The following is a 27,497-nucleotide window of genomic DNA, read 5'->3' on the forward strand; positions in this document are numbered from 1 at the left end:
GGGGTAACTCACACACGTGGCAGCCCTACACGCGCTGCTCTGATGCTCATATATCCCAAAGGCTGCAGCTCCTCTCTGCCTCTCGTGTGGGGCTGCTCTGCCGTATGCAGGCTCTCCAACACGGCCTGGGCCTGGGCCATGGCCACCTCCCCACACAGTCCCTCGCCTATCCGGGCTCACTCACACGGAGCTGCTGGTAACTCTCAGTCCTGCCATGGCCCTCCATGGGTTGCAGGGGTACAGCCTGCATTCTCACCACAGCTTGCAGAGGAGTCTCTAGTCTCTTGCTTCTCCTTCCTCCTTCTCTGGCTGTAGGGTCCACGTGGTCGCCTCCATCTTGTATCACTCTTACACCTCCTGCCAGCACTTCAAATTCCAGTCCCCTAAATAGTGATGGCAGAGGCGCCAGATTGGCCCAGCCAGGCCTGAGGTGGGTCTGAACCCAGGAGCCGACAGAGAGTCCAAAAACTCTTTACCAGGTCTTCACTGCAACTCGCTCCCCCTGTTACCAAGCAAAAGCTGCTCCTTGCTAAACCATGACAGCTATGTGTTTTTCATAGTCTGCAAGAAAATATGATTTTTTTATTAGATACTTGTTAACTCTTCCAATATATTAAAAATACTGCTGTTATCGCTGTTTAAAAGTTACATTCAAGTTTTGTCAAGTCTTAGTGGTTACTGGAGGTATTTATGCGTTTTCTTCCCAGGCCTCAAATATTTTTGTTATTTGTCATTCTATGTAGCCGTTACCCTGTCATTTTTTTTTTCCACAGTGAGGGCCATGGGAAGCTGACGGTGTTTTCAGTGAAAGCCATGTTAGCAACAATGTGCGGTGGGAAAATCCTGGATAAACTAAGATGTGAGTATTTTCAAGGAAATCAAGCCATTTTCTGGAGTATTTTGTTTCCATTAGTGGCCATGTTTTATTGGATTAAGTTCTGAAAGTTGACTTTTCTTGAATATTCAATGATCTCTGTACTGAAATGACTTGCTTTATGAATGATTTTGTTACCTGTGCCATCTGCTGGTCACAAACGAGACTGAGCTTGTTATTGAGCAGCAGGTACAAGTTCCTGTGGTTTTTTTTTCAAATAGTTCTTTAAATAGAAAAATCAGACCTGAAGTTCTATTATAGTAATGTCCAATTTGTTGCTGTTTCTCCAGTTTTGAGGACGTTGTGGGGCTTCTGTAGATCTTCTGCTTCATTTGAAGTGCTCTCTGCACCTCCCCATTTTATAATTCTGGCTTCTCAGTTCTAATTTTATCATAGAATCATATAATGGTAGAGGTTGGGAGGGACCTTTATTCTGTTCTCTTTTGGGCATCAGTCTTACTTTTTGTTTGTTTGTTTGTTTTGTTTCCATGAGCCTTCTGCTGTAACAGTAGAGAATCAGTGACATCCATAAAGCTTGTTTTTGTCCTTCAGTAATAATTCTTGTTCTTCTTACTTAGTAGCAAGGTGTACTGTTGTTATGGGTGTTTTTTCTTTTCCACCCTGAAAAGTTGGGAAGTGAATCCGTCATTGCCAGATTTTACTATTGAGGTCTTGCCATTTTCACCTGACCCTAAATTCCCCTTGTGAAAGTTATCATGTAATAATTAATTCCTTGCAACCTCTGTGGTTGTCATCTGCCGTAAATAGTTCTTTAGGCTTTTCTTTATTATCACAGAATCATTACGGTTGCAAAGGACCTTTTAAGACCATCAGGTCCAACCACCAACCTCACACTGCCAAGCCCATCACTAAACTAAACCATATCCCTTAGCACCTCATCTATGTGTCTTTTGAATATCTCCAGGGATGGGGACTCCACCACCTCCCTGGGCAGCCCATTCCAATGCTTAATAACCCTCTCAGTGAAAACGTTGTACCTAATGTCCAATCTAAACTTCTGGTGCAACTTGAACCTATTTTCTTGTATCCATTCAATACTGGAGAGAAGAGACCCACTCCCTTCAGGTAGTTGTAGAAAGTGATCATATCTCCTCTCAGTGTGCTCTTCTCAAGGCTAAACACCCAGAGCTCCCACAGCGGCTCCTCATCAGACTTGTTCTCTAGACCCTTCCCCAGCTCCAGTGCCCATCTCCAGGCACATTCCAATACCTCAATGTTCTTCTAGTGAGAAGTCCAGAAGTGGACACAGTATTCAAAGTGTGGCTTCACCAGTGCTGAGTATGGGGGGAGGGTGGGGGGACGGGATGGCACGAGACAACACAATCACTTCATTGTCCCTGCTGATCACAATTCCTGATACAAGCCAGGATGCCACTGGCCTTCTTGGCCACCTGGGCACACTGCTGGCTCATCTTCAGCCAGCTGTTGATTAACACCCCCAGGGCCTTTTCCACAAGACGACTCTCAAGCCACTCTGTCCTAAGCCTGGAGTGTTGCCTGGAGTTGTTGTGGCCCAAGGGCGGGACCTGGCCCTTGATCTTGTTGAATCTCATGTGACTGGCCTCAGCTTGTCACTCCAGCCCGACCAGGGCCTTCTGAAGTGCCTTCCTGCCTTCAAGCAGGTCTACGCTCCCATCCAGCTTGGTGTCATCAACAACTTTATTGAGGTTGCATTCAATCCCTTCATCCAGGTCACTGATAAAGATGTTAAACAGAACAGACCCCATTGCTGAACCCTGGGGAACACCGCTGGTGACTGACCGAACAACTGGATTTAACTCCATTTACTACAACTCTCTGTGACCATCCATCAGCTAGTTTTCCACTCAGCTCTGTATAGGTCCATCCAAGCCATGGGTAGACTGTGTCAAAGGCTTTACTAAAGTCCAGGGGGACCACAATCCACAGCCTTTCTCTCATCCACTATGTGGGTCATCTTGGCATATAAGGAGATCAGATGGGTCAAACAGGACCTGCCTTTTATAAAGCCATGTTGACCGGGCCTGAACCCTTGGTTATCCCTGTGTGTGCCTGAGGATGACTCTCAGAATAATCTCTTCCATAACCTTCCCCAGCACCAAGGTTAGGCTGACAAGCCTGTAGTTCCCAGTATCCCCTTTCTGGCTCTTCTCATAGATGAGGGTCACATTTTCCATCCTCGAGTCTTCTGGGACCTCCCCAGTGAGCCAGGACTTTTGGTAGATGATGGAGAGTGGCTTGGTGAGCACTTCTGCCAGACATCTCAGCACCCTCGGGTGGATCCCAGCTTGCCTCATTGACTTCTGTGTGTCGAGGTGGAGCAGCAGGTCACACACCATTTCCCTTTGGACTAATGGAGCTTCATTCTGTCTCTCATCTCTGTCTTCCAAATCAGATGGATGGGTGCCCAGAGAAGAGCTGGTTTTACTGTTGAAGGCTGAGGCAGGGAAGACATTAAATACCTCCACCTTTTCCTCATACTTGGTCACTAAGTTTCCTCCTTCATCCATTAAAGGGGGAAGATTCCCTTTAGCCCTACTTTTTTTGCTAATATATTCCTGAAAACTTTCCTTACTGTCTTTTGCAGTAGTGGCCAGCTTAAGTTCTAGTTGAGCCTTGGCCCTTATAATTTTCTCCCTGGATGACCTCACAACATCCTTGTGGTTCTCCTGGGCTGCCTGACCTTTCTTCCAAAGATCATAAATTCTCTTTTTTCCCCTGAGCTCCAGCAGAAACTCCTTGTTCTGCTGGGATGATCTTCTGCCCTGAGGACTCATCTTGCACATGGGCACAGCTCAATCCTGTACCTTTAAGATTTCCTTCTTGAAGAATGTCCAGCTTTCCTGCACTCATTTGCCCTATAAGACTGTCTCCCGAATGATACTGACAACCATGTGTGGTGGTTTTACCTAATGTCCACCTAGTCATAAAATCACTCCCCCTCCTAAACTGGACAGGAGAGAGAGAAATATAACAAACAGCTTGTGAGTTGAGATAAGGACGGAGAGATGGCTTGGCAATTAGCATCACCATCAAACAGACTCAACTTAGGGAGAAAAAGGTTTGATTTATTAAAGAAACAATAGGAGCAGGGAAATGAGAAGTAAAACTATCTTAAAAACACTTCCTCCCACCCCTCCTCTTCCTAGGATTCCCCTTCCTTTCCCCTCAGCAGCGCAGGGGATGGGGGTTGTGGTCAGTTCATTACAGATGGACTTTGCTGCTACTTCTTCTCAGGGGGAGGCCTCCTCACACTTCCCACTCCTACAGCGTGGACTCCCTCCCACGAGAGACAGTCCCTCACAAACTTCAGTGTGGGCCCTTCCCATGGGCTGCAGCTCCTCACACACTGTTCTGGCATGGGGCCACCCATGGGGTCAGCTCCTCACACCCTGCCCCAACGTGGGTCACCCACCAGGAGAACAGTCCTTCAGGTACTGACTGCTCCAACCTGAGTCCCTCACAGGATCACAAGTCCTGACAGCAAACCTGCTCTGGCGTGGGCACCTCCCCCACGGACTCCAGGTCCTGCCAGGAACTTGCTCCAGGGTGAACCTGTTACGGAGTCACAGCCTCTTTCAGGCATCCACCCGCTCTGGTGTTGGGATCCTCCACAGGCTGCGAATGGGTCTTTCCTGGTGGCCTCCATGGACTGCAGGGGGACAACCTGCTTCAGCATGGTCATCACCACATATCACAGGGGAGCCTTTTCAGTGCCTAAGCACCCTCCTCCCCCTCCTTCTCCACTGACCTTGGTGTCTGTGGAGATGTTTTCACATTCTCACTCCCTGTTGCTGCTGCAGTTTTGCAACTGTGCAACAACAACTTCTTCTCAAATATGTTATTCACAGAGGCGTCACCTCCATCTCTAATTGGCCAGGCCTGGGTCAGGTGCAGGGTCCAGCTTAGAATTGACTGGCCCTAACCCTGTCAGCTACAGGTGAAGCTTCTGGCAACTCTTTTGGTTTGAAGAGGCCGTCCCTGTAGCCCCCCTGCTACCAAAAAACCTGACCCAGGCAAAACCACTACACCTTGTTCCTAAACAAGGAAGCCCTCAGGAAATCTAAGGTGGCAGTTCTGCTGATCCCCCTCCTTGCTTCTCTGAGGACAGAGATAATTTCATGGTTATTGGTTATATTTGCTTTAAAACTCACAAGGTGAAATACTAATGTGCTGGGTACATGACAAAGTCTGAAAAATAGACAGTGAGAAATCATTGCAGACACATATTTGAAGGCTGCACATATTTCAGTACCAGGAAATACTAGGGTTTTTTTTAGTCTGGTAGTAACTGTGAAACTGTCAAACTAAAAACCTTGCTGCAGGTGACTGAAGATTAGTGTTAAATAAAGGGAACAGGCATGTATGACAGAGGATATTAAAGACTTCTTAATAATTTTTAACAAATGCATTACCTCTATAAAATATGGAAGTTCAAATACTGGGGGAAAGAGACTATATCTCCTTAGTAAAAGATTTGGATTCAATTAAGATAAGATTTGAGAAGGTGAGAGTAGATGAGTAGTTCAGCACAGGCCTGGGACAGAAAAGGAGCATTGCTTCTAGAATTGGCAAGACAATGCTGAAACATATTGAGAAAACTGCAATGGCACTTTTCAGTGGCAACAGCAATTATCCACTGGAATTAAATGTTCTAGGCATAGGTAAACTTCTGGTGTTTTTCAGACAAAGACCTAGATTGTGTTCTGTAAGACATATTAAGTCTCAAGTTACTGATTCAAAAGGTGACTAGTTGACATGCTTTTGCCTTAAGACACTTCATTTAATAGTCGTATTTAACACGTGTATCTAATCTTAAAACTTAGAATTTGTGCATTTAGTGTCTTATTCTCTGTCTTTTCATGTCTGCTACATAACATTTGAAGCTTTCTTTGTCTTTTTTCAGTTTCTAATGACTCCTGTTTCCTTTGCCACGGTAAATTTCTTCTCTATAAAAAATCTTAACTGCTCTTCATATATATTGATGGAAAGGTTTTTTACTTCTTTCACTGAATAGTTCTCCTTAAAGCTTTGTTATATTTGGTTGTCATGACTTTCACTTACTCTTTTTTTTAATCTTATCAATTAACTTTTAGTCTGCCTTGTACTTCAGGATCTCTCCTCCAATATCGGCTGTCCCTTTTTCATTGGTGCACTTTTGTTTGGACATGGACCATCATTTTCAGAGAACGTGTGACTGTTGTGATTTGGACAGTAGCACATCTGTCTGGTTTTTAACTTGATTCCCCTCCTTGCCTTCTCAGTATGTCACTCATACTGATTTCCCACCATTTGATGTTTCTGAACTAGTTCTCATGAGAGAGTACAAACTGTTGACCACACCCATTGAAAACCTGAGGGTTTTTATCGTGTCCTGTCAGGTACAGTATCTTAGGAGTCAAATGACAGAAATTTCTTTATCCTTTACTGTGCTTTGTGTGGTCATGGCACTTTCTTCATGTTCACTTTCTCCTGTGGACTCTCCTCTGTCACTTCCAAGGGGAGGAAGAAAATGTGTGAAGTTTGGGAGGGGAGATGTGAGAAGCTGCAGGCCTCTGTACCTGATATACGTTCTGGGCAAACTGTTCTAAATAATAGAATTAGTGGATGCACAGATAAATGAGATTTTGTTTTTGAGGGAAATGGTTTTTGTAAAGAGATGCCTTATAAGACCACGAGAGCTCATTAAAGGAGGCAAAAAAAAGATGGATGCGGGATTTCTGACTGATACAGACTCCTTGCATTTCTGAAAGTCATTCAAGAAGGTCCCTTATCAAACACTTAAAAGACATTTAAAAGTCTGGTGAAAGGTGGGAGTCTTTGCATGAGTAGAAGATTGACTAAAAGGAACAAAAAAAGAGCTTTTTATTGCAATAAAGCTCCTTTTTGTATATAAGTTTGGTGGATAGTACCAGACCTAAACTGTTTTTAAGGCTATCATAAATGATCTGGAAAAATGCAGTGAAAGGTACCGATTTGATATAAAGTAAAACAGTGTAGTAAAAGCTAAAATAGGCCGAAGAGCTGTGGTATCCCACAGTGGTGAGTAACTGGTCAGTGTGACCATGTCAGATGGTGCATGCTGGACGTAATCCTAACGTGCTGCACAGAAGGGTGAGCTAATGAAGCTGCAGCTGCTCAGGTAGAAGCTCTACACTTCTGTGAAGATGATGCTGCACTGGATAAGTACATGGATGACTGCTGTTCTAGTACCCTTCTCTGTACCCTGCCCTTGCCAGTTCTGACACATCTTTTTTGAGAAGAATAACAAAGATCATCAAAGATAGAGGAAGCTTTCTGTACAAAAAAAAATTAGAGCAGGATTCTTCAATCTAGAAAGAAAAATCGTGGTGAAAGGGTAGTGTCCCCTAAAATCACAATTAGAGTACTTGTGGTGAGTAGCAAATGGCTGTTCCTTTCACCTTCCACTTCAAGAGCTGGAGGACAGTAACTGGAATTAGCAGTGACAGACTGAAACAACAAAACCCATTTCTTTAAACTCTACCAAAGAATGTTGTCAGTATCAAATGTTTACATCACTTGGTAACTCCCTGAACCAATTTCACTGAAGGCAAATCCATCAAAGGTTATGGAATGCACAGACATACTCAGTGAGTGGAGGAATATTCTGGGGGATGTGCTTGCCTGAGCCATCTGCTGTTGGGATAAAAGCTTTTGATCTGTTCTGCCTCAGCTGCTCTCAAATTCTTTATTTCTTCTGATCATTCTGAATGTGCTGTCCTATTTTGGGTTGGTTTGTTTTTTGCCTTTCCTGTCTTTCCAGCCTGTCTCTGACCTATTTCATCACTGAACTTCTGTTTCCAGTTTACTTGTCCCCTGGTTCCACCCCCACTTCTACACTGCCTCCTCTCCCTTTCCTAAGCAGACTGTCAGCTCCAGCTCAGCTGGCTTTCTGGAAACCCTGGGAGTTGTAAATACTGGATTTTTTTCTCATCTCACAATTTATATGAATGATAGTAACTTGGTCTCTGTACTTGCATATGTACTAGCTTATGTTTTTTTTTCAGTTCTGAAATTGAGAACAAATGGAGTATTCTTCAGTCCATACAGTGTCTGACAGCACAGATGAAATGGGAGTTGTTTGATGATACCACTTTGCTGTCTCTGGAAAAGATTATTTCCTGTGACATGATACTCCTTGCAAAGCAGGAGTTGCACACCAAGCCTACACCTATGGACTTTGATTTTTATCATAGTTTTATAAACCCAAGAAATGCTGTATAAAAATGTCAAAAGTTGTGGATTCGGATGACTTCATTTCGTTTGTTGTAGTACCACATCTATTCAAAGTGAATAAGTCCAGTTCAGGATGTTACACTTTGTTTATAACAAAGGTTAGGAGTTATCACATCAGCTGGTCTGACAGAGGTAAGGCTGCTACAGGGCTGGGGAGGGGAGACAGTCATCATCTCCAAATTCAGTCATCATCTCCCAGAAGAATCAAGCTACTCAGGCATGATTTGGCCTTGGTAGATCCACACTGAGGGATCCCAGTCACCTTTTCTTTGATGTATGCAGATGTGCACCAAGAACATTTATTCTGTGACTTCTCCAGGGACTGAAGTGAGGCTGACTGGCCTCTGCTTCCTTGGATTGTCCTTTTGACCTTAACACATACTTTGGATTAATGCCAAAAAACCTGCACACACTGACACACAGCCAAAGTCACAAATTGATTAATCTGTTAAATTGATTTTTTTTCTTGGCTTTTACTGACATTAAAGCTAGTATTTAACAAATATTTTATGATCATGTGATAAAAATTAACAACTTCATAGGAATTGAGACACACAGGATACACTTAAGGTCAAGGCTCTGGCTAATGAGGGTGTCAGGTTTTGCTGCTTTGTTTTTTACTTAATTGTAGAAATTGCAAAGCCTTCAGCTGAAACTGTACAAAGCATCAGGCAAATGTCTTGACTGGGGAACCCATAACAGTCCTTTTTGGCAGTTATAATCAACTGAAAAAAGCTCTCAAGGGAACTGTCAGACAGGTTTAATAGATAATATTATGAGCTCTGTTCATAATGTAGAAGTTTTACTACAAACATTTGATAAAAGGCAGTAGGAAGTTGCACAAATACCATTTTACATTTGTATTTTAGGGACTGAGCAGTGGTCTTTTTGTAGTTCTAAATTTTTGTATTCTCTCTGGTTAAAAAAGAAATAATGTTTTTAGCATAGAGTCATTATGATTGGGAAAGACCTTAAAGCTCATTGAGTCCAAACATTAACCTCACACTGCCAGGACCATCACTAAACCATATCTCTCAGCACTTCATCTATGCATCTTTTGACTATCTCTAGGGATGGGGACTCCACCACCTGCCTGGGCAGCCCATTCCAGTGCTTAATAACCCTCTCAGTGGAAAAGTTCTACCTCGTCTCCAATCTAAACTCCTCTGGCACAACTTAAAATCATTTCCTTGTGTTCGGTTATTCATTACTGGAGAGAAGAAATGAACCCCCATCTCACTACAACTTCCCTTCAGGTAGTTGTAGAGAGGGATCATGTTCCTTCTCAGCCTCCTCTTCTCTAGGCTAAATATCACCAGCTCTCTCAGCTGCTTCTCATAAGACCTATTATCTAGACCCTTCACCAGCTTTGCTGCCTGTCTCTGGACACTCTTCCAGCACCTCAGTGTCCTTGTAGTGAGGGGCCCAGACCTGGACACAGTACTTGAGGTGCAGCCTCACCAGCTCTGAGTTACAAGGGGACAATTACCTCCTTGGTCCTGCTAGTGACACTATTTTTGATACAGGCTAGGATGCCATTGGCCTTCTTGGCCACCTGGGCACACTGCTGCCTCATCTGCAGCTGCTGTTGATAGTAGCATTGAACTGGAATTTTGAGAATTAAAGGATAACACTTTGTCATCAGGAAACTATTAACACATGCCTGTTGTGACCCTGAGGCAAGCTCTTTAGAAATTATACTGAAGCTTATTTTGCTTGAGGTTTTCTCTTTGAGGGTAATTTGATGCCCTTTGAAAGGGCAAATGACTTTATAATTATATCCTACTAATCTTTATCTTTTCCAATTTCACTGCTAATTTCCCTTGTGGAAGTTCCCAATGTAAATGAGTTCAACTTTGACTATAAAGCCACTTTTTAATGACTGTAAGATATACGTTAGTGGGTTTGGGGGTTTGAGGTTATTTTGTATTTACCCTTGGTATAGCCTGTTCTGTCTTATCTCATTTTCAATTTATTTCCATAGCTTTAATTACTTTCTCTTTGAAATCATTTAAATCTGTTCAGTTCAGATTAATAGACTGTGTGTACCCAGAAGATTTCTGTCCTTTAAATACAAGTGCTGTCATGTTCCAGTTGTCCTACCAGTCCCACCTTGACAGATTTATTAGTAGACTTTCAGTTCCTGTGCACATGCCAGTTCTGGAGTGATTCTGATCTGGAATGGGTTAGGATTCTGCGAGTTTGACTCTCTGATTAGTTTTAGTTTTTCCCTTAGTTTTCATTTGTGTGTGCATTTTGATCCTGACTTTTCTTCACATACAATTGTCAGGTTAAATTTCATTTTTCTACTTGGCTTTCTAAAATACAGTGAATCTCCCCAACCCCTTATCTCTGTTAAATTTTCCCTTTATCCTTTTTCCTCCATTATTTCTAGTATGGTTTATAAGATTATTTGACAAGGTCTTCAGGCCTTCACTTTACACTTGTCTGTTTAGCCAGTGATACCAATACCAGATAGGTTTATCATCCTTAGCTTAGATATTGTAGGCTTCTGCGGGAGCCAGTTTGTTCAGGAGACTGGAATAATTTCTCCAGTTCACTAGAAATAAGCCTGTCTGAAATAGTTGGGTTTTTTTTTTTAATAAACCTAGTTTTGATCCTTTAAATTAAGCTTGTTTTCTGACAACATATTCTTTTTGATGTTTTCTTACTGATGCTGTCTTAACCTCATAGATGATTCAGTGGCTGTTTAGTGAAGGATTCTGGTATCTGTCACATCTTGGAAAATTTTAGGTCTTACTAATATTAGTGCTTTTTTTAGAGAAATCTTCCTATAACATAATCTGACTGTGCAATTATCTCGGAGACCCACTTTTGCTGTTTTAGAGATTTGTCTTTTCCTAACAGATTTTTGATCCCCAGACAGTTCTGCTTCATCTGTATGCAGCTCTCCTAATATTTGATAGGGCATTTTCTTATAATAGTATCTATACATCTTCTCCTATGTTTTTACCTTTCCTGTGATATGATAGCTGGAGACATGTTGAGCCTAGAGAAGACAAGACTAAGGGAGGATCCCATTAACACTTACAAGTGTTTAAAAGGTGTTTGTCATGAAGATGAGGTGACACTTTTTTTCTTTTTCTCTCCAGTGACAGGATGAGGGGTAATGGGCAAAAGCTGGAACAGAAAAATTTCCACTTAAACATAAGAAAAAACTATTTTACTGTAAGGGTAACAGAGCACTGGAACAGGCTGCCCAGGGAGATTGTGGAGTCTCCTCCTCTGGAGGCTTTCAGAACTCACCTGAACATGTTCCTGTGTGACCTGATCTAGATGGACTGCTTTGGCAAGGGACTGGACAAGATGATCTTTAGAGGTCCCTCCTAACCCCTACCATTCTGTGATTCTCTGAAGCTTTGGGTTGAATTTGTGGAATGTCTGGAGCAGAGGCATTGGAGAAGTTGAGCTCTGTGCAGTAAAGGAACAGAGAGACTCCAGAGAGGGAAGCTCAGGAGATGTCCTTCCATCCATATACTTGTGATGAGGAGCATGGTCACCTCCCTAACAGGAGGTTGTGGCTGGGGAGGGGTCGGCCTCTACTCATGAGATACAAGTGACAGGACAAGAGAAAATGGCCTCAAGTTGTACCAGGGGAGGTTTAGATTAGAGATGAGGAGCAATTTCTTTCTCAAAGGGTTGTCCACCCCTGGCACAGGCTGCCGAGGACCATGATGGAATCCTCATACCTGGAGGGATTCCAAAGCTGTGTAGCTGTGGGGCTGAGGGACATGGGTTAGTGGTGGGCTTGGCAGTGCTGGAGGAACAGTTGGATTTGAGGATCTGAAAGGTCTTTTCCAGCCTCAACAATTCTGTGATTCTATGGTATGAGAGTGAAAATAACTGCAAAAGTATCCCACTCCTGCTGCATTCTGGGACCCTCCTCCCTCCTTTTTGCCACATATACCCAGGATTGCTGGACATTCTGTTTAGTCCTCTTTTTGGTTTCAGAAATATATTCAGCATATAATATAACTAATTAAAAAGCATACCTCATCTCATCTTGTGGAAGGACAGAAGTTCTTGCTTGAGCTCTTCAGCGTGCTCAGCATCTTCTGATATAAAATTAGGTCAGATTTCTTCTTCCTCATCCACTCAACTGCATGGCTATCGTGTGTTTTAGCCTTGGGATGGAGGTCATTGTACCCTAGTTGCTGACTGCTTTTCTTCTGATGCTCTTTTCTACCGCTGTCTTTCCTGAATTCAACATGCATTGACGTGCACCATATTTACCAGAAGTTTTGACTTTGTGATTCTTACAACTGTTTTTTGATTCTAGGAGACTTCTCAGAGGATTTTATGTGTTTTATTTTGAAGGCGTAAACTTGAAGATATAACGTTCTGTAATTCCTCCTAGCTTCTTCTTTCTTGCTGTCACTGTTAATGCACTGGCAAAATCTTGTCTCAAGACTAGGTGAGGTGGAATGGAGGAAACAGGAAGATTTACATCACAGCATATTTGAATACTTAAATTTTTATCTTGATGGCAAGCATAAGAAATTAGGTTCAGAATGAAACCAAAAATATCTGGATGTTTAAATGGCTTGAAATATTTTACTTTTCTGTAGTAAGCATGTATTTACTGTAGGATTTTGTTATATTTTCTTACAGATATATTCTCTCAAATATCAGATTCAAATGGACTAATGATATTTACAAAGTTTGACCAGTTTCTGAAGGAAGTTCTAAAACTCCCAACAGCTGTCTTTGAGGGGCCTTCTTTTGGATACACGGAACATTCTGTACGGACCTGTTTCCCACAACAGGTAAGAGTCAACAAAACAGAATTGTTGTGTTGCTAGTGAATACAGTGCTCTTAGTGCTGTCTTCTGAAGCCCGCTGGCTGCATTGGTTGTACTTTGTCTGAGGCTGAGAGGGAGTGGATTGCTGATACACACTATCTAACTTAAGCAGTTTTAAGAAAATAATTGAAAATTGTCTGTCTAGGTTTTAGGCAATTAAAGGATTTTGCACAATTTTAGTTTGTTCCCCCTCCTTGAAGGGATGATTCTATTCCCCATCAGAAGAACAACGAGGATGACCTATTTATTTTCTAAACCATGAAACACTGCACTTTTACCACTTTCCCTTGATTTATTTTTTTTAAGCTTTCTCAGTGGGTTAAGAGTGTTAGTTTCAAGAAATCATTTGCTAGTTGGTTGAATCTGCTCAAAACAAACACTTTGTGTACACATAGTTTATTTTTAAATCAGTTGCACTGCAGTACTCATAGCTGTGTTTTCTGAAATATTTCTATTGTATGGGATATTTCAAGTACATGTTGTAGTAGTGATCTTAAGAGCTTATTTCTTTATACATTTTAGTTTTAATTTAATTGTTCCAAGGATTTGTTTCTAATTTGAGCTAATAAGTAGTATAAATAAGCCTTAAATTGACTGTACACAGGAGCCTACATAATCTTAGGCATAAAGTTAAGTATTTAAACTCTACTCATGATTATATTCCAGAGGAAATATTTCTGAACTATTTAGATTCTGAATTTATAGTCACTAAATTTAAGTTAATTAGCAATTAGTATATTTGAAATACAGCACATACTTTGATTTAGGAAATGATGAGGACTCCAGCTCATCTGTGAATTACTGAGGACCGATTTTTATGTTTGATATGTTTAGTGTAATTAGTAAGGTATTGGATTTGTTTTTGTTTGCTTACTGGCTGAAGCATTTGTGGGCCAGACTTGTTCCCATACACATGCCACCCTTTCTGTTATGTCAGTGAAAGCCATTTATGCCTGTAGGAAAACTGATTCCATCAAATCAAGTTTCCTGTAAGTTGCACTGCTGTTGAATGGAAAACATCAGCCTCATTATGGAGATATGGAAGTCGGACATCAAATTCTAAGCTCTATGTGCCCTTTCCATTGCCTGCAAAGGGAACTGGGGTGGGATTTTTTTTGTTGTGTTTGGAACTCTATGCTCTGAAAGTGGCCATCTCTCTCTTACTCATAGAGATGAGCTAGACTTCGACAGTTGGCTGAGATGTCTAAGATATGTGATGCAAATCTTGCCATGATAGCCAAGTGAGGCTACACTGAGGGGCCGCAGCGTGTCCAGAGCCGGGCAGCAGAGCTGGGGAAAGGGCTCTGGAGCACAAGTCTGCTGGGGAGGGGCTGATGACCCTGAGGGTGTTCAGCCTCGACAAGAGGAGCCTGAGGAGCGACATCATCATCACTCTACAACTGCTTGACAGGAGATGGGGGGGATGTGTTGGTCTCTTCTCCCAAGTGACAGGATGAGAGGAAATGGCCTCAAGTTGCCACAGAGGAGGTTTAAATTGGAGATAATGAACATTTTAATCCCCAAAGGGTTGTCCAGCCCTTGCACAGTCTACCCAGGTTGATAGTAGAGTCCCCATCCCTGGATGTGTAGCCATGGATGAGGGACGTGGGTTAGTGATGGCCATGGCAGTGTGAAGTGAGTGGTTGGAGTCAATGATTTTAAGTGTGTTTTGCAGCCTCAGTGATTCTACAGTTCTACAATTTGCACGTTTGCCTGCAACATGTTTAAGCACTCCCATGAACAATAAAGCTAATTCTTCACATTGATTAACTTTTTGAAATTCCTTTGCTCTAATTTTATTCAGCAAAACAAAATCCCTAGTGTGACCAGGTTTGTAGAGAGTAGTCATGTTTTTTTAATTAGTCCAGATATACGCTGTACCCCAAGGCAGTTCTTTCACCTATTTGAAAACATTGAAACAAACAGATCCTGGGAGGTAGATGTATAATCTGTCTTAAATTTAATTCCATTTTCTTATGCCTTCCAAATCTGAAAACAGACTTATCAGAGGTAGGTCTGGGATAATCTCCTTTTACAGCCTATTGTTTTGCTGGAATTCTCTCCAGATTGTATTTATAAAGTGTGGGGTTTCAGACTTCAACATTTATATGATAGACAGAAAAACTACATCTGTACTAGTTAACTAAAGAGGACCTTGAGCTGTTCTGTGGTCCCAAGGCTAACGGGAATGGTCTAACCACATCCGTGCGATTAAACTCTCTTATTCCCTGAAGCAGGGTGGTTACATGGAAACTGTTTATTAAAAATGGTTCCTAGCTGATGTTAGCACCTGATATGGATGCTGAAATCATTTGGGAGAGTGAGTGGTTAAGTCAGGCACAGGTTTAATAACATACAGGCACGCATGATTGAGTTTTAGTGCAAGGAACATTCCCTAGTGTTACTTAAGCTACCAAGAGACAAATCCTTCCTGGACAGCTGTGGTTCTTGGCTACCCGTGGAGGTTTTGGTTCTGGGAGCCACTTCTTGCAGATTAGCCAAAGGCTGATAATTTACTGCTGTCTGCATGGGGAAAGGGCCAATAGGCAAAGAAGTGTTGTTGATTACATACACTCCACAATTCTGTTCCATTTTTTAGGTCTCAGATGAAATAATTCAGACTTGTTGCCCACACAAAATGGAGTTTATTGGGATGCTTTTGGCAAGAGCTGAGTTCTTTGTGATGGTTTCCAGATGTATAAAGAGCTTTCAGTAATAATTTACTCTTGTAGGTCAAGTGAGGGCTTCCGCAGATGTAAGCTATCATGTCATACTTCTTTTAAGGCTTTTGTTCCCTTGGCGACAGTTCATCTGTTTGTCAGAGATGCTGCATAATGGTGACATTCCCCGCCTTAGAATGGCACAGCCTGTCCTGTCGTCATAGAGGTGTGTCCACATTGTATTTCCTTTACAGACCATTTTTAATTGCAGTGTTTCTACCAAGCTGAGGAGTTCACTTCAGAGACTCGGGAGCCAGGAGAGTGGCTTCTGTACTGTCAAACTGCACATTATTCTGTTGAAACTCAGCAGCACAAACTACAAGGAGGCCTAGGTAGGCATTGATTTGTGCCCATCATCCTCACATGAAAGCTTTGTTAAAGCACTATCTGACTCAGGCTTCATGGATGGTATATCCCTGATAGCTGAGCTGACTGCACAAGCTTCACAGCATCAGGGTAGTCAGGATGCACAGTCTCATTAAAGCCAATTATAAGGATATATGTTGTAAGCATGTTGATAGAGCTGCAGTTTAAGCACAAGATACAGGACAGTTAGATGGAGGTGGGGTCTAATACACAGCTACCTACGTGAGTATAGCTTGCTTTAATCACTACAGGGTTAGACATCACCTGTTTTTGTGTTGGCTCAGGGGATATGGTTTTATGCCAGTATTTTTGGGGACACGCATTAACATCTTGTTGAAATGAGTGTTGGCAGCGTAACAATAAAACTGACAAAGTTTTTGCTATTGAAGCAAGCCTATGGTATTGTTCTAAATAGAAGAATTGGTATGACCTGCCACTACAATAACCTGCAAGATGATCTGAGACTACAGAGCTTTAAAGACAAGTAGATATGCTTGTAGCAATTGGTGCAAACCATTATTAAAATGTGACCAAGAGTAAGGAGGTGATCACAGAGAGTAGTATCTATGCAGAAATGCTCTGGGGAGCATTTGACCCTCATAGTTGGTTGTGTTTGTACATTTACTAACTTCTACTTTATGTTCTTGGAATTTGGAACCTGCTGCTGGCAGGTTATTTTTTTGTTGTTACTCCATGGTTGGATTCTGAACCCAAAAGGAAATGTTAGAGAGCTTTACCTAGACTTCTTTTCTGACACATAATTTCCAGAAGGAGGAGTTTGTTGTTTTCTCTCCTGCCAACTCAGCCACTACTAAGAATGCCTATGCCCAGACAAACAAGATGTAGCAGTGATAATACCTTGTGATGCTTGTCAGTTGGTTGCAAATTATGCCTACCTCTATAGGTGAAAAAACCCCAAAGCCTGTGTCCCTACTGCCCTCTTGTGAATTACATGGAAGTTGCATCACTCCACAGCTTGACAACTCCTAAAGTTCTCACTGCTTAAAGGGAACTTGCTTTTTTCTTTGAGGAGCATCCTTGTCTACAGCAGAGAAGCTCTCCCATTAAGTATAGGGTCTTCTGCAACTGTGTGTATCATCTACCACTGTCTAATCATAGAGTCATATAATCCTAGAGTGGTTTGGCTGGGAAGGGACCCAATTCCAAACCCCTGGCCAGGGCAGGGATACCTTCCACTAGACCAGGTTCCTCCAAGCCCCATCCAGCCTGCCCTTGAACACAGGGATGGAGTGCCCACATCTCTAGGCAACTTGATCACTACTCTGATTCCAAAAAACAGTTTCTTCCTTATGTCCACATTGAACCTACTTATTCAATTTAAAATCATCACCCTTTACTCTGTCACCACAGGCCTTGATAAAAAGTCTGTGTTTTTCTTATAACTCTGCCTTTAGGCACAATAAGATTTCCACAGAGCCTCCAGGCTGAACAACCCAGTCTTTCTCCATAAGAGAGATGTTTCAGCTCTGTGACAATTGCTGTGGCCTCCTCTGGATCCACTTCAGCAGGTTCATGTGCCATGGGCCCCAGAGCTGGATGCAGTGCTCCAGGTAGAGACTTAGGAGAGTAGAGGGGGAGAATCCCCTCCCTTTCTTGCTGCTTTTGATGCAGCCCAGGATATGGTTGACTTTTGGGCTGTGAGCTCTTTTTGATGGCTCACATCCAATTTTTTGTCCACTGATATCTCTAAGTCCTTCTCTGTAGTGCTGCTCTCAATCCACTTGTCTCCCAGCCTGTATTTGATATTGGGGATTGCAGTGACTCACGGTCAGGACTTTGCACTTGGCCTTGTTGAACTTCATGAAGTTCAGACTGGGCCATTCCTCAAGCCCATCAATGTCCCTCTGGATGCCATCCCTTACCTCCAGTGTGTTGACAGCACTGCTCAGCTTGGTGTCATCTGCAAACTTGCTGAGGATACTCTCAATCCCACAATGTCATTGGTGAAGATATTAAATAGTATTGGTCCCAGTACAGACATCCCTTGTTACACTTTTTGCACTGCTTGAACATTGTGCCATCCAGCCAAGTCTTTGCCCATCTGACAGCCCAGCCATCAAACTCATATCTCTCCTATGTAGTGGCCAGAACGTGGTGGAATGTATCAAACGCTAGGTGGATTCCATCCATAGCTCTTCTCTTGTCCTCTGATGTAGTCATGTCACAGAAGGCACTGTATTAGCTGCACTAAGGGAAGCCATGCTGTCTGGCCGTGATGACTTCGTCTTCTGTATGTTTTGCCATGTTTTCCTGGAGAATCTGCTTCATAGCCTTAGCAGGCATGGAGCTGAGGCTAGCTGTTAATTCATAGGGTCCTCCTTTTTACAGTTTTTAAATATGGATGTGATATCTATGAGATCTTGAGTCTTGTCTCTAGAAAACTTGTCTGTCTGTGAGCAGTATTGATTATTTGGAGCTACCTTCATTCTCTTGTATATGAAACAGTATGAGAGATGAGAGCTAAGGCAAAATTTGGAACTTTGGAGGCATTTTTGTGAAGTTATGCAATAACCACACAAGCAAGCAGCTAGGTATTATGTTGAGACATATAATGTGCACATCAGTTACAGAGGGTGCTGGCATTTAACACCATTAGCACAGGAGTTCTCTCTGGGTGTGCAACTGGTCCTTTCTGTTCCCACACATTGCCTACCACAGTCACAGAATCACAGAATGGTAAGGGTTGGAAAGGACCTCGGAAGATCATCTAGTTTAAACCCCTGCCAGAGCAAGGCCACCTAGAGTAGGTCACACAGGAACTTGTCCAGGTGGGTTTTGAATGTCCCCAGAGAAGGAGACTCCACAGCCCATCTGGGCAGCCTGTTCCAGTGTCCTGTCACCCTCACAGTGAAGAAAATCTTCCTTGTATTTCTTTGGAACCTCTTGTGTTCTAGCTTGTACCCATTGCCCGTTGTCCTATCATTAGACATCACTGAGAAGAGCCTGGCTCCATCCTCCTGACACCCATCCTTTATATATTTGTAAACATTAATGAGATCACCCCTCAGTCTCCTCCAAGCTGAAGAGCCCCAGCTCCCTCAGCCTTTCGTCATAAGGGAGATGCTCCACTCCCTTAATCATCTTGGATGGTCCTGCGCTGAACTCTCTCCAGCAGCTCCCTGTCCTTCTTGAACTAAGGGACCCAGAGCTGGACACATTATTCCAGATGCAATGTCACGAGAGCAGAGTAGAGGAGGAGGAGAGTATTTCTCAACCTAGTGCCCACAGCCTTTCTAATACACCCCAGGATGCCATTGGCCTTCTTGACCACGAGGGCACGTTGCTGACTCATGCTCATCGTGCTGTCCACCAAGACCCCCAGATCCCTTTCTCCTATACTACTCCAACAGGTCATTCCCCAACCTGTACTGGTACGTGGGGTTATTCCTTCCCAGATGCAAGACTCTACATTTGCCCTTGTTGAATTTCATTAAATTTCTCCCTGTGCAGCCTGTCCAGGTCTCATTGAATGTCAGCACAGCCTTCTGGTGTGTCAGCCACTCCCCCCAGTTCAGTATCATCAGCAAACTTGCTGACAGTGCCCTCTGTTCCCTCATCAGGGTCATTAATGAATAGATTGAACAGTACCAGTTCCCTAGGTGAAAATCATAGTCCTCTGTCCATCAGAAAGCTTATTTAAGCAGATTTTGTGTGTTTTGTGGCCTTACTGAGATGGGCATTTGAAGATTTCTTTAATTTATTTTGCCCAGAGAGGAGAAGGCAGGTTGACTTGGTGTTGAGGAGGAGGGGAGCTTGGGGTTGCCAGGCAAGATCCAGGCAGTAGCTCTTGTCCACATTGTACATTTGATACTGTGTCTGTCAGGAAATTCTTGGATTATCTTGTAGCAGCAATTAACTATTCAGGAAAAGCTTTTCATTTACTAAGTAGAGAGACTGAAACACCTTATAAAATTTGGAAGAAATAAGATAAAACATTTCTTAGAATTTTTCTTAATGGTAATGAGGATAGATAATTATAATTCCACATTGTCTTTCCAAGGTGGTTAGCTACAGAAATATTAGTTGTATATATTTACCACTAATCCTGAAAATATTGATGCTTAAATATAAACCTTCTCTTTAATTAAATGCAAAACAAAACAAAAAAGCCCACAAACAAAAAACACCTTAATGTTTTTTGGGATGAAAGTTGCAAGTGAAAGCTACAATTAGTTTCACAGCTTCTAGCAGACCAGACTTTTGCTGCAGCTCTGCTTACCCTCCCTGTCATGGATGCTTTTTGGAGTAAGGCTGCCATATGCTAAGGTGAGAAAAAAGCGCATCTGACCAACTGGCTGTTCTTGTGTGTCTAGCTTATTGTATGCAAAAAGCCAATAGACTCTCTCTCTTTGTATCCATACTATACTTAGCTGTTTTTCCTACCAGTTATTTCTGTCTGTCTGTGTTTGCAGCCAATATTGTCTCTTGCTTACCTAAATTTGAAACCTTAGAAAGTATTACTCTTAACACACCTGCCCTCCTCCTCCTAATGGTTTCATTTAATTTTTATTGTCAGTTGTTTAGAATCTTAGCCTAGTTCTCCCCTTGTCTTTTTTTTCCCCAATTTTGCCTTTAAAAAAAGGAAAAGATTGACTGTATGGATGGTATATGAATATTAGTCGTAATTACTCTTTTATGTGAGTCCATTCCTTTTCAGTGCTTGCCTATATGTTTGACATACTGTCTTCGACATTGTTAAATAAACTCCTCACCCATTTGTCGTAGCTCTCCTCAAACCAAGACACTTTCACTGCAGCTCAGGAACTAGTCTTCTATTTTTTTTTGAGTTTTCTGTTCATCTGTTTATAATGTAGCTTTATATGATTGTGTCATGTCATATACTAATACCTTCTTCGTGGTGTCACTGTTTGCCCAACATAGATTGAAACTCCCTGAGCCAGAGAAGTTGTGATTTATATCTCTGTGTAGCATACGAAATGTTCCTGGTAGATAGAAGTTGAGTCATAGATTTTAAGACTGAAGTAGTTTTTGGTATATAAAATGCATTTTTTCCCTTATAATTAAATTCTATTTCTTTTTTCTTTGCAGAAAAAGATCATGCTAAACATGTTTTTAGACACATTGATGGCTGATCCACCTCCTCAGTGCCTTGTGTGGCTGCCTCTCATGCACAGACTTGCCCATGTTGAAAATGGTAAATGGAATGGTTTTTTGTTTAAAACATCTGGTCAGAGCAGAGTTTGTGTTCAACATGTGTAAATGTACTGTCCTTTCTCACGTAACAAAGCACTTAATGCCTAACTTAACACATCATTCCCACTGTAACAGTCTTAGTTCCAGAATGTTTAAGCCCAGACTTCTGTTGAAGTGAAAAGTGCTTCTGGTTTGAAGACTGGTTCTGTATAAAATCATCACCAACAATGCAAAACAAGACCAGTTTTAGAGTTCCAGCATTGTGGAATAATGCAGCAGAAAAATTATAGTCTTTAAATCTCCTGTGTTTATTCTGAAACACTTCACAAACTTCACTTGAACTATGCTTTATAACATATACTTTCAAGTACCAACTTGCAAAGATTTTGATACTCATTCAAATGTCTGTTTTGAGTAGCATTTGAGCACACGTCACTTCAGTGCTCACTATGGGCGGTAAATGCTGAGCTCCTCTCACTCCCAGACCTTTTCTTAGCTAAGTTTTCCTGGCTTGACTGCCTATAGAAAGTATTTAAAGAGCAATAAGGGCTGGAAAACAGTGAGAAAGAGTGATGAGTCATGTGACTGAAAGTGCCTTGTGAAGCTCAGAGAAGCAAAAAAGTTTCCTTTAGAAAGCTGGGTGAATGTTTGAAAGTATTTGTTTTGTTGGCCAAAAATGTGTGTGTAGCTTCTTGTCCAGTTGCCCACAGTGTGTGTATGATGTTTTGTATGTGAATTCTCACTCATAAACTAAGTTTTATCTTTCCTTCCCTGCTGAGTAAAATCATGTTATCATCCTTCAAATTCCTACCCTACTAGTTACATCTTCTTCCACATAATGTATTTATAGTAATTTCAAGGTGCATAGACCTCTTCCTCTCAGTAAACAGGCAGATGAGCTCCAGTCTCATGGTTTTGCCTGGCTGTTTACAGGAACAACTTGGCAGTCTGTCTCTATCTAAACTTTCATTATATATTCCATGTTTCTTGACATTTATGCCTGTGCCATGGCTAAGTATTGCTGTGATTTGCATATGCTGGGGTTTGACATTTGTGTCATTGTCTTCTCTTCATCCTCTGGCAAAGCGTATCTGGGAATTTGATCTGCATTTGTTCATGTTGGAGTTGCAATGCTTAGTGAGCCTTTGCTGCTTTACTGCAACAGAAGAGAAGATAAACTTTCTAATTTGCTCTATATGTTTACTGACATTGCTTAATAGCTGTGGATCTCGTTAAAAAAGTGATTTTTCTGAAAGAATATTGAGGGGAGTGGTTTCCTGGAGACAAATCGTATGAGGATGTTGATCCAGTTAAAATATTAGGTAAATCACAGAACTGCAATGTCTTTTCTATCCTTATGTGACAAGTTGGAAGGACGGCAGCAACTTTGTGCTTTCTTCTTCTTCCTTTATCCTTATACCCTTATCACAGAATCACAGAGTGATAGGGGTTGGAAGGAACCTCTAGAGATCTAGTCCAACCTCTCAGCTGCTAAAGCAGGTCCACCTAGATCAGAGCACACAGGAAACTCTTTATAGGCATTACAGGTCAGGAAAAGATTGCACAGAGCTTAGGCAAAGGAAAAATGTTTGGATAGAAGTGAAACAGTGGAAAGATCTGGAGATAATCCATAGTCTGTTCTTTTTTTCTGTTTGAATGTACCTGAAGGAAATTACTAGATACCAAGAATAATGTCATCCTCATAGATCAGTGCCTGCTGACAGCTTCTGTTGCCCTCAGTGTGCGCTATGGCAGCTCTGCAACATGTACATCCCAATTCCACCATCTTCATTGGGAGTAGTTGCATAAATGGCCCTTTTGCTGATGCTTTCTTCCAAGCAGCAAGAGCCTCTGTCCATTCATCTCTTCTGCCAACCAGACCTCAGATTTAATGCTGTTACTCATAGGACTTTTGTCACACATAGGTTTAGCATTCAGATAACTCGACAGAATAACTTCTAATGTTTGTGGTATTAAAATTATGTTTCTAATTCTTATCAGCCTCTTTGACAACTGCCTCCCAAGATGCTTGCTGAATTATGTTATCATTGATCATTTATGTCAGAATTCTTGCCCAATAAATTACTAGATTTTTTTTTTCCTCAAACTTTTGTTCTGTTGCAAGTGGTATTTTTGCTTCAAGGTCAGACAACAATTCCTCTGTCTGCTTAAAAGAGTTGATGAGAAATTATTGCAGCTGATGTACAGAGGTCTGTGCAAGGCACAGCAGACTTTGCAGGTTGGGGAAACCAAGGCTAGTTTATGTTCCTCCAGTAAAAGAAAGTAGGGGAGGCATTGGTGTTGCGAACCTGACTATGGGAAGGTAAAAATAGCAAATCTGAAGGGGAGAGATAGTAGTAAGAATGAGTTTGGGATTACTGGAACATGTGATAGGAGAAGAAATGTTAAGGGAAGATACAACTCTGATTACAGATGTGCCCACTAATGATAAAACAAGCCAGAGCTTTTACAGTTTAGAGTCTGGGACAGGACATACCCAGGAGTTCCTGTTGCTGTGGATCTGATCTGAATATCTCATATTAAATGGTAATTTCCAGTGTTTAAAAAGCAGAAGATTGATCAACTTGTGCTGACAATGGCCACTGCTGTGGCATCTGTGACTTAACTCATATGAAGTTACTTTGTGAGAATTGCGGATATTTTAATACCTGCATTTATATAAAAGCATAGGCAAAATCATGAAAGAAACAGAAATTGATGCTGATTTAAAACTGGATCACCTTTTATTTGGATATGGTGGTATGTGGTACTAATGCCTTTAGTCAGGTTTTTGTCAGCCTTACAAAAGCACTCCTCTGATTTGGAGGAAAGAGTTGGCCACAAAGGTTCTCCAGTCTTCATCCATTAGTTGATAACAGGCTGCTGCACTCACAGGCTGCTGCGCTGAGTGCATACTTCTTCAAGACATTGCCTCCACTTCTAATCCTGGCCAGTTGTTCAGCACTGTGTGTAGGGCTGCTCCCTTCCAGGACTGGCACAATGGGAATTTGTCACTGGCCAGTGTAGGAATTGGCATGTCCTTGTGGCCATCTTGCAGTTGAAATCAGAGGCATTATGTTATCAGAGGAAGTAGCGGAATTGTTTCATAAAGTGTTTCACAACTATGAGTAGGTCTTAAGTTTCAGACATTGATTTGGACCCTTTAATAAATTTATTGCGCTTAGTTTTTAAATTTTAAGGTACAGCTAGCACCTTGGTTTCAACACTGTGGAACTTCTTAGTGATGGCTTCTCACATCAGTGTAAACTAAAATCAGCAGCAGTCACAACCAGGACAGTAACTCCGATACACCCAGATGCTGGAGCTTGCTTTACTGCGGTTACTGCTGAAGGTCTCTCTAGCTGATGAACCTCTGTTATGTTGCAATCTGATACTAGAATTTGTGAGAACTGTGAAACTTTTCCACCTTTAGCAGTGGAAATTATAAAGGACTATATTATAATATTATAAATAGAAAATTATAAATTATCCTTTGGACTTGTTATCTTAAAGGTCTTTTCTAAGTGTAATGATTCTGTGATTCAGGTTCATAGGCAAAACTTGAACAGAAGGATAGCTTGTGATAAATCACCTCACTACTCAAGGGAAGCTTCACTCTCTAGTGTTACACAGACTTCTTTTTTTTTTTTTGTTTTGTTTTTACTGCAGATACTTTACTAGGGGTGCTGAACTGTTTCTTCAGAATAGGTTTGCAAGGCAGTAGTCAGGTATCCTGACATATACAAGGTGATTTTCCCAGTGCAGATTCATGAGAATGTGAGATCTTAAAAATATTTTTGCTTCTTTCTTCATGAGCCTCACACTGTTCAGCACTGGGAAGTGTTATGTTCAGCACCTGGAAAGGAACAATCCCATGCACCAGTGCACATTGAGAACTGGTTGGCTGGAAGATGATTTGACAAAAGGACCTGGGGTCATGGTGGACACCAAGTTGAATGTGAGCAAATAGTTCCATCTTGACGCAAAAAAGGCCAACAGCGTCGTGGACTGCATTAGGAAGTGAATGTCAAGCAGGTAGAGGGAGAGGTTTATTGCCCTCTGTTCAGCACTGGGGAGACTAAATTTAGAAGACTGTGTCCAGAGCTGGGCTCTGCAGTACAAGGGAGATGTGTACTTTCTGGAGTGAGTCCAGCAAAGGGCCACAAAGATGATTAAGGGTCTGCAGCATGTGTGGTGCGAGGAGAGGTGAGAGAGGTAAGACTGCTTAGCTTTGAGAGGAGAAGGCTCAGGGGGACCTTCTCAAGGTGTGTAAATAGCTGCTGGGAAGCAGTGAAGAAGATACAACTGTGCTTGTCTCAGTGGTGTCCAGTGTCAGGACAAGAGGCAATGGGCACAAATAGAAATACAGGAAAATCTGTTTAAATGTAAGAATTTTTTTTATTTTTTTGTCTTCTGAAGTTGGTCAAACCATGTATCAGGTCACAGAGTCTCCATCCTTGGAGCATTCAGAACATGACTGGACAATGGGCCACGCAGCCTGATCTGGCTGAGCCTACTGGGGCAGATCTTCAGAAGTCTTTTCCAGTGAGATTCTAGGTATGACTGCAAGGAAAATCCCATTAAGTTATTCTCTCAAATTCACTTCCACCATGAGTCTGTCAGCAGTGTTAATCTGATTAAAACAAGTTCAGTCTGTAAAGATCTATCCATCTTTGCTACTACAACCTTGAACAATTTTCCCCATAGTATTTATTCAGTGAGACTCTTGTCCTGGAGTCAGTTTTTAATTTCCACTGCAAAGTGGTTTTCTCTGCATTGCACCTTGTCATAGTGAAGTGCTTTTCTTCCCCAACTTTTCCGCCCAGCCAGATGTTTGTGTTCTTCACAGCTTGCAAAGATTCTCATTAATTACTCTGGCAATCACTGCAGTTACTTCAGAGGCACTTGAAGACCTCAGTTGACACCCTTAGGAAAAAAAAAATCCTGCAGTTTACTTGGTTGTCTTTTCAACTCTGATATCAATAAAAGGCAATTCAGCTCTGAACTAAACTTGTTTTATTGGCAAAATTACATCTACAGGGAAAAAAACCCAACATACCTTCTTTCTCAAGGCATCAAATAAATTCCATGGATTGCTAGCATTGATCTAAACAAATAGGACAGCGTGTTATGTTTGAGAGCTACCATCTCCATTTGCATGCTAATATGCAGTGTAATAACAGCATGCCTTTGTGCAGGCATTCTAATCTGGTTAGTTATGCTTTTGTAGAAATGCAAGTGGAAGAAGTCTTCAGGCTATGGGTTAGGGTTTTTTCCCTCTCCTGTTTATTTTTTTAGTTTTTTAGAACGATGAGGGATTGGAGGGGACTTCCAGAGCTCATCCAGCGCAAGCCTCTGCTCAAGCAGGTTCCCCTCCATCAGGGGGCACTGGAACATATCCAGGTGGGTTTGGAAACCTCCCGAGAAGGAGCCTCCACACCCTCCCTGGGCAGCCTGGGCCAGGGCTCCCTCACCTCAACACCAAACAAGTTTCTCCTCCTGTGCCAGTGGCACTTGCTGGGTTCCAGCTTGTGCCTGTTACCCCTTGTCTTGGCACTGGCCACCACACAACAAACACTGGCCCCATCCTCTTCACACCCACCCTTTAGGGATTTCTCAGCATTGATAAGGTCACCCTTCAGCCTTCTCTTCTCCAGGCTGAACAGCCCCAGGTCCTGCAGCCTTTCCTCCTCACACAGATGTTCCAGTCCCCTCAGCATCTTGGTAGCCCTGCATTGGCCTCTCTCCAGCAGTTCCCTGTCTCTCTTGAACTGAGGAGCCCAGAACTGGACACAGGACTCCAGATGAAGCCTCATCAGGGCAGAAGAGAGGAAGAGAACCTTCCTGTGCCTGCTGCCCACACTGTCTTCATGTCTCCCAGGATCCCATTGGCTTTCTTGCCCACGAGGGCTCATATTTGTTTGCTGCCCACCAGCACTCCCAGGTCCCTCTCTGCAGAGCTGCTCTCCAGCAGGTCACTCCCAGCCTGTCCTGGTGCAGAGGATTGTTTCTCCCCGGGTGCAGGACTCTGTACTTGCTCTTGCTGAACCCTAGGATTTTCCTCTCTGCCCCACTCTCAGCCTGTTCAGATCTGACTGAATGGCAACACAATGTCTGGTGAATCAGCCAGTCCTCCCTTTACTTTTAGCAAAAGGAAAATACAGAAACGTCTGTCTCCACTCAGTTGTGGAGCTTTGGCACCTCTCAGTGCCTTCTGCACCATCTATACTATTTTCTCTTTTTTTCTCCTCACTCCAGGTTGGCAAGTCAGTGCCTAAGCCA

At 42.3% G+C, this 27,497-nt stretch overlaps 1 protein-coding gene across 14 annotated transcripts in view; it reads left to right on the top strand.

Annotated features, from left to right (window-relative positions):
* DTNB (dystrobrevin beta) overlaps nt 1-27,497 on the top strand; it is a 227,257-nt gene that overhangs the window by 28,761 nt on the left and 170,999 nt on the right. For all 14 annotated transcript variants that reach the window (XM_061990290.1, XM_061990286.1, XM_061990291.1 and 11 more), the window contains 3 exons: nt 774-859; nt 12,764-12,918; nt 21,111-21,216. In XM_061990290.1, the coding sequence (XP_061846274.1) occupies nt 774-859; nt 12,764-12,918; nt 21,111-21,216 (347 nt within the window). The remainder of the gene's footprint in view (nt 1-773; nt 860-12,763; nt 12,919-21,110; nt 21,217-27,497) is intronic.

The sequence above is a fragment of the Colius striatus genome, chromosome 2 (assembly GCF_028858725.1).
Source record: "Colius striatus isolate bColStr4 chromosome 2, bColStr4.1.hap1, whole genome shotgun sequence".
NCBI lineage: Eukaryota > Metazoa > Chordata > Aves > Coliiformes > Coliidae > Colius > Colius striatus.